This window comes from Oncorhynchus keta, unplaced genomic scaffold (genome assembly GCF_023373465.1).
Source record: "Oncorhynchus keta strain PuntledgeMale-10-30-2019 unplaced genomic scaffold, Oket_V2 Un_scaffold_139_pilon_pilon, whole genome shotgun sequence".
In the NCBI taxonomy this organism is placed as follows: Eukaryota; Metazoa; Chordata; class Actinopteri; order Salmoniformes; family Salmonidae; genus Oncorhynchus; species Oncorhynchus keta.
This window is the reverse complement of record NW_026290780.1, coordinates 747,501-755,080: the sequence shown is the minus strand read 5'-3', so window position 1 is coordinate 755,080 and position 7,580 is coordinate 747,501. Positions and strand designations below refer to the sequence as shown.

Genomic DNA, 7,580 nt, shown 5'->3' with positions numbered 1-7,580 from the left:
GTGTTCTCTAATCCAACAATCCAAACGTATTGATACCCAGGAAAACATGCCGTTCCTACAGAAACCTTTTGGTAGCTCCGGTATCCCCACACTACTGTCTCTGATGTGACCCCTGAACTGTAACGCCCAGTCGCCCAGCTATCTCTCTCTGCTAAATGACAGATTTCCTTTTCCTCACTTCATGGCCATATTGGTTTCCCTTCAGAAAAGGGCTGACTTCCAGTTGAAGCAGGTTATTATAGGATAAAGGAATCCTCTTATGGACACACATGAACAAGCAAACACACACACACACACACACACACACACACACACACACACACACACACACACACACACACACACACACACACACACACACACACACACACACACACACACACACACACACACACACACACACACACACACACACACACACACACACACACACACACACACACACCAGTGATACAGCACACACACACACACACAAAGAATCCTCTTATGGACACACGCGGATGCAAACACACACACACGCTCACACATAAGCACACACATAAACACACACACACACACACACACACACAAAGAATCCTCTTATGTCAGTAAAGTAGTCCCAGTGATACAGCAGTGCTGCTACCCCAGCGTTTCAGTGGCGCCATGTTTATCTGTTTATTATTTTGTAGGGAGGTGTGTGTGTGTGTGTGTGTGTGTGTGTGTGTGTGTGTGTGTGTGTGTGTGTGTGTGTGTGTGTGTGTGTGTGTGTGTGTGTGTTGGAGGTGAGTGGTGGAGTGAGAGTTTATTTCCCCACAGCAGGAGCAAGGGACAGAGATAAGAGAGAGTTCAGCCTCAGCAATATGGAGCGAGAGAGATGGAGGGAGGGAGGGATCAGGAGAGAAAGAGAAAGGGAAGGAGAGTCCACTCTCAGCATTATGGAGGGAGGGAGGGAGGGAGGGAGGGAGGGAGGGAGGGAGGGGAAGAGAGAGAGAAAGAGAGATGATGTGGGGAGAGAGATTTGTCCTCTTCATCAACAGACAGTGATGTGTGTGGAATGATAGGTTCTTCATCACTAATACATCATAATTTGCTGGGTGTGTATATTTCACTAATGTAAATGTTATATATATTTTTTGTATATATCCCAGCAGAGAGTGGGGTCACAGCCCAGGTCAGATATTTTCAACGTTGACCCAGGAGCAATGAAGGTTAAGTGCCTTGCTCAAGGGCACATTGACAGATATTTCACCTGGTCGGCTCGGGGATTCAAACTAAGGACCTTTCTCTACCTGCCCCCCACTACCTATGATGTGTGTACTATAGCAGGGCCTTCTTAGTGTGTGTGTGTGTGTGTGTGTGTGTGTGTGTGTGTGTGTGTGTGTGTGTGTGTGTGTGTGTGTGTGTGTGTGTGTGTGTGTGTGTGTGTGTGTGTGTGTGTGTGAGAGACCCTGAGCACCCTCTATGTAACCCCCCCGTGTTCATCACCACTACAGGTGTTCATCACCACTACAGGTGTTCATCACCACTACAGGTGTTCATCACCACTACAGGTGTTCATCACCACTACAGGTGTTCATCACCACTACAGGTGTTCATCACCACTACAGGTGAATCTGTCATGTTGTTTTGTCTGCCCTTTTTCTCCTGATTTCACTCGTTCCCTCCTTTCCCCTCCTCTCTCTGCAGTCTCGGGTTCCCCTCCTCTCTCTGCAGTCTCGGGTTCCCCTCCTCCGTCAGATGGCGTTCTGCCTGGCCGAGCTTCACTGTTGGTCCTCCAGCAGCTCACTACAAGTCAGAGGTTTGTTTGTCTGTTTTAGAGACAGATTCACCGTTGGTCCTCCAGCAGCTCACTACAAGTCAGAGGTTTGTTTGTCTGGTTTAGAGACAGATTCACTGTTGGTCCTCCAGCAGCTCACTACAAGTCAGAGGTTTGTTTGTCTGTTTTAGAGACAGATTCACTGTTGGTCCTCCAGCAGCTCACTACAAGTCAGAGGTTTGTTTGTCTGTTTTAGAGACAGATTCACTGTTGGTCCTCCAGCAGCTCACTACAAGTCAGAGGTTTGTTTGTCTGTTTTAGAGACAGATTAACTGTTGGTCCTCCAGCAGCTCACTACAAGTCAGAGGTTTGTTTGTCTGTTTTAGAGACAGATTCACTGTTGGTCCTCCAGCAGCTAACTGTTGGTCCTCCAGCAGCTCACTACAAGTCAGAGGTTTGTTTGTCTGGTTTAGAGACAGATTAACTGTTGGTCCTCCAGCAGCTCACTACAAGTCAGAGGTTTGTTTGTCTGGTTTAGAGACAGATTAACTGTTGGTCCTCCAGCAGCTCACTACAAGTCAGAGGTTTGTTTGTCTGTTTTAGAGACAGATTAACTGTTGGTCCTCCAGCAGCTCACTACAAGTCAGAGGTTTGTTTGTCTGTTTTAGAGACAGATTCACTGTTGGTCCTCCAGCAGCTCACTACAAGTCAGAGGTTTGTTTGTCTGTTTTAGAGACAGATTCACCGTTGGTCCTCCAGCAGCTCACTACAAGTGGAATGTATTACAACACATTTCTATATTATTTATCTATATACCTGCTTCTCTCTCTCATCTCTACATAGAGATCCTATTAAATAACACATATACAGAGCTCTTAAATTCTTCAAATTCATTATTTTATTATTTTATTTAATGTCAATTCTTTCTGATCAAATACATTTTAAGACTTCTGGTTCTGAACTTGTATGTTCTATCCATTAACTCACATTTCTCCCAATGACATGTGTCTGTCTGTCTGTCTCCCATTGACATGTGTCTGTCTGTCTGCCATTGACATGTGTCTGTCTGTCTCCCAATGACATGTGTCTGTCTGTCTGTCTCCCATTGACATGTGTCTGTCTGTCTGCCATTGACATGTGTCTGTCTGTCTCCCATTGACATGTGTCTGTCTGTCTGCCATTGACATGTGTCTGTCTGTCTCCCATTGACATGTGTCTGTCTGTCTCCCATTGACATGTGTCTGTCTCCTCATTGACATGTGTCTGTCTGTCTCCCATTGACATGTGTCTGTCTGTCTCCCATTTACATGTGTCTGTCTGTCTCCCATTGACATGTGTCTGTCTGTCTCCCATTGACATGTGTCTGTCTCCCAGCATGTGTCTCTGTCTCCCATTGACATGTGTCTGTCTGTCTCCCATTGACATGTGTCTGTCTGTCTCCCATCTGACATCCCATTGACATGTGTCTGTCTGTCTGCCATTGACATGTGTCTGTCTCCATTGACTGTGTCCTCCCATTGACATGTGTCTGTCTGTCTCCCATTGACATGTGTCTGTCTGTCTGCCATTGACATGTGTCTGTCTGTCTCCCAATGACATGTGTCTGTCTGTCTGTCTCCCATTGACATGTGTCTGTCTGTCTCCCATTGACATGTGTCTGTCTGTCTCCCATTGACATGTGTCTGTCTGTCTCCCATTGACATGTGTCTGTCTGTCTCCCATTGACATGTGTCTGTCTGTCTCCCATTGACATGTGTCTGTCTGTCTGTCTCCCATTGACATGTGTCTGTCTGTCTCCCATTGACATGTGTCTGTCTCCCATTGACATGTGTCTGTCTGTCTCCCATTGACATGTGTCTGTCTGTCTCCCATTGACATGTGTCTGTCTGTCTCCCATTGACATGTGTCTGTCTGTCTCCCATTGACATGTGTCTGTCTGTCTCCCATTGACATGTGTCTGTCTGTCTCCCATTGACATGTGTCTGTCTGTCTGTCTCCCATTGACATGTGTCTGTCTGTCTGCCATTGACATGTGTCTGTCTGTCTCCCATTGACATGTGTCTGTCTGTCTCCCATTGACATGTGTCTGTCTGTCTCCCATTGACATGTGTCTGTCTGTCTCCCATTGACATGTGTCTGTCTGTCTCCCATTGACATGTGTCTGTCTGTCTGCCATTGACATGTGTCTGTCTCCCATTGACATGTGTCTGTCTGTCTGCCATTGACATGTGTCTGTCTCCCATTGACATGTGTCTGTCTCCCATTGACATGTGTCTGTCTCCCATTGACATGTGTCTGTCTGTCTGCCATTGACATGTGTCTGTCTGTCTCCCATTGACATGTGTCTGTCTGTCTCCCATTGACATGTGTCTGTCTCCCATTGACATGTGTCTGTCTCCCATTGACATGTGTCTGTCTGTCTCCCATTGACATGTGTCTGTCTGTCTCCCATTGACATGTGTCTGTCTGTCTCCCATTGACATGTGTCTGTCTGTCTCCCATTGACATGTGTCTGTCTGTCTCCCATTGACATGTGTCTGTCTGTCTCCCATTGACATGTGTCTGTCTGTCTCCCATTGACATGTGTCTGTCTGTCTCCCATTGACATGTGTCTGTCTCCCATTGACATGTGTCTGTCTCCCATTGACATGTGTCTGTCTGTCTGCCATTGACATGTGTCTGTCTCTCCCATTGACATGTGTCTGTCTGTCTCCCATTGACATGTGTCTGTCTGTCTCCCATTGACATGTGTCTGTCTGTCTCCCATTGACATGTGTCTGTCTGTCTCCCATTGACATGTGTCTGTCTGTCTCCCATTGACATGTGTCTGTCTGTCTCCCATTGACATGTGTCTGTCTGTCTCCCATTGACATGTGTCTGTCTGTCTCCCATTGACATGTGTCTGTCTGTCTCCCCCATTGACATGTGTCTGTCTGTCTGTCTCCCATTGACATGTGTCTGTCTCCCATTGACATGTGTCTGTCTCCCATTGACATGTGTCTGTCTGTCTGCCATTGACATGTGTCTGTCTCCCATTGACATGTGTCTGTCTCCCATTGACATGTGTCTGTCTCCCATTGACATGTGTCTGTCTGTCTGCCATTGACATGTGTCTGTCTCCCATTGACATGTGTCTGTCTCCCATTGACATGTGTCTGTCTGTCTGCCATTGACATGTGTCTGTCTGCCATTGACATGTGTCTGTCTCCCATTGACATGTGTCTGTCTGTCTCCCATTGACATGTGTCTGTCTGTCTCCCATTGACATGTGTCTGTCTGTCTCCCATTGACATGTGTCTGTCTGTCTCCCATTGACATGTGTCTGTCTGTCTCCCATTGACATGTGTCTGTCTCCCATTGACATGTGTCTGTCTCCCATTGACATGTGTCTGTCTGTCTCCCATTGACATGTGTCTGTCTGTCTCCCATTGACATGTGTCTGTCTGTCTCCCATTGACATGTGTCTGTCTCCCATTGACATGTGTCTGTCTCTCCCATTGACATGTGTCTGTCTGTCTCCCATTGACATGTGTCTGTCTGTCTCCCATTGACATGTGTCTGTCTGTCTCCCATTGACATGTGTCTGTCTGTCTCCCATTGACATGTGTCTGTCTGTCTCCCATTGACATGTGTCTGTCTGTCTCCCATTGACATGTGTCTGTCTGTCTCCCATTGACATGTGTCTGTCTGTCTCCCATTGACATGTGTCTGTCTGTCTGCCATTGACATGTGTCTGTCTCCCATTGACATGTGTCTGTCTGTCTCCCATTGACATGTGTCTGTCTCCCATTGACATGTGTCTGACATGTGTCTGTCTCCCATTGACATGTGTCTGTCTGTCTGCCATTGACATGTGTCTGTCTCCCATTGACATGTGTCTGTCTCCCATTGACATGTGTCTGTCTGTCTGCCATTGACATGTGTCTGTCTGTCTCCCATTGACATGTGTCTGTCTGTCTCCCATTGACATGTGTCTGTCTGTCTCCCATTGACATGTGTCTGTCTGTCTCCCATTGACATGTGTCTGTCTGTCTCCCATTGACATGTGTCTGTCTGTCTCCCATTGACATGTGTCTGTCTCCCAATGACATGTGTCTGTCTCCCATTGACATGTGTCTGTCTGTCTCCCATTGACATGTGTCTGTCTGTCTCCCATTGACATGTGTCTGTCTGTCTTGACATGTGTCTGTCTTGACATGTGTCTGTCTGTCTCCCATTGACATGTGTCTGTCTGTCTCCCATTGACATGTGTCTGTCTGTCTCCCATTGACATGTGTCTGTCTGTCTCCCATTGACATGTGTCTGTCTGTCTCCCATTGACATGTGTCTGTCTGTCTCCCATTGACATGTGTCTGTCTGTCTCCCATTGACATGTGTCTGTCTGTCCCATTGACATGTGTCTGTCTGTCTCCCATTGACATGTGTCTGTCTGTCTCCCATTGACATGTGTCTGTCTGTCTCCCATTGACATGTGTCTGTCTGTCTCCCATTGACATGTGTCTGTCTGTCTCCCATTGACATGTGTCTGTCTCCCATTGACATGTGTCTGTCTGTCTCCCATTGACATGTGTCTGTCTGTCTCCCATTGACATGTGTCTGTCTGTCTCCCATTGACATGTGTCTGTCTGTCTCCCATTGACATGTGTCTGTCTGTCTCCCATTGACATGTGTCTGTCTGTCTCCCATTGACATGTGTCTGTCTGTCTCCCATTGACATGTGTCTGTCAGTCTCCCATTGACGTGAGCCAGTCTCCCATTGACGTGAGCCTGTCTCCCATTGACGTGAGCCAGTCTCCCATTGACGTGAGCCAGTCTCCCATTGACGTGAGCCTGTCTCCCATTGACGTGAGCCAGTCTCCTATTGACGTGAGCCAGTCTCCCATTGACGTGAGCCAGTCCCCATTGACGTGAGCCAGTCCCCATTGACGTGAGCCAGTCTCCCCATTGACGTGAGCCAGTCTCCCATTGACGTGAGCCAGTCTCCCATTGACGTGAGCCAGTCTCCCATTGACGTGAGCCAGTCTCCCATTGACGTGAGCCTGTCTCCCATTGACGTGAGCCAGTCTCCCATTGACGTGAGCCAGTCCCCATTGACGTGAGCATGTGTCTCCCAGTCTCCCATTGACGTGAGCCAGTCTCCTATTGACGTGAGCCAGTCTCCCATTGACGTGAGCCTGTCTCCCATTGACGTGAGCCTGTCTCCCATTGACGTGAGCCAGTCTCCCATTGACGTGAGCCAGTCTCCCATTGACGTGAGCCAGTCTCCCATTGACGTGAGCCAGTCTCCCATTGACGTGAGCCCTCCCATTGACGTGAGCCAGTCCCCCATCTCCCCCATTGACGTGAGCCAGTCTCCCATTGACGTGAGCCAGTCTCCCATTGACGTGAGCCAGTCTCCCATTGACGTGAGCCAGTCTCCCATTGACGTGAGCCAGTCTCCCATTGACGTGAGCCAGTCTCCCATTGACGTGAGCCAGTCTCCCATTGACGTGAGCCTGTCTCCCATTGACGTGAGCCAGTCTCCCATTGACGTGAGCCAGTCTCCCATTGACGTGAGCCAGTCTCCCATTGACGTGAGCCTGTCTCCCATTGACGTGAGCCAGTCTCCCATTGACGTGAGCCAGTCTCCCATTGACGTGAGCCAGTCTCCCATTGACGTCAGCCAGTCTCCCATTGACGTGAGCCTGTATCCTCTGGCTCAGTTGGTAGAGCATTGCTCTTTCTATGCTAGGGTCATGGGTTCAATTGCCGCTGGGGCCCCCCAATATGTAAAAGGTATGCAGACATGACTGTAAGGAGCTTTGGATAAAAGCGTCTGCTAATATTAGATACTGTATATTGATAA

General features: G+C 48.3%; 1 protein-coding gene across 20 annotated transcripts in view; it reads left to right on the top strand.

Annotated features, from left to right (window-relative positions):
* The first annotated feature begins 1,458 nt into the window (after window positions 1-1,458).
* wdpcp (WD repeat containing planar cell polarity effector) overlaps window positions 1,459-7,580 on the top strand; it is a 145,750-nt gene continuing 139,628 nt past the window's right edge. For 6 of the 20 annotated variants that reach the window (XM_052513743.1, XM_052513740.1, XM_052513741.1 and 3 more), the window contains exons 1-2: window positions 1,476-1,586; window positions 1,666-1,777. In XM_052513743.1, the coding sequence (XP_052369703.1) occupies window positions 1,717-1,777 (61 nt within the window). In that variant the 5' untranslated portion in view covers window positions 1,476-1,586; window positions 1,666-1,716. The other 14 variants (XM_052513744.1, XM_052513757.1, XM_052513758.1 and 11 more) reach the window with 13 other exon arrangements.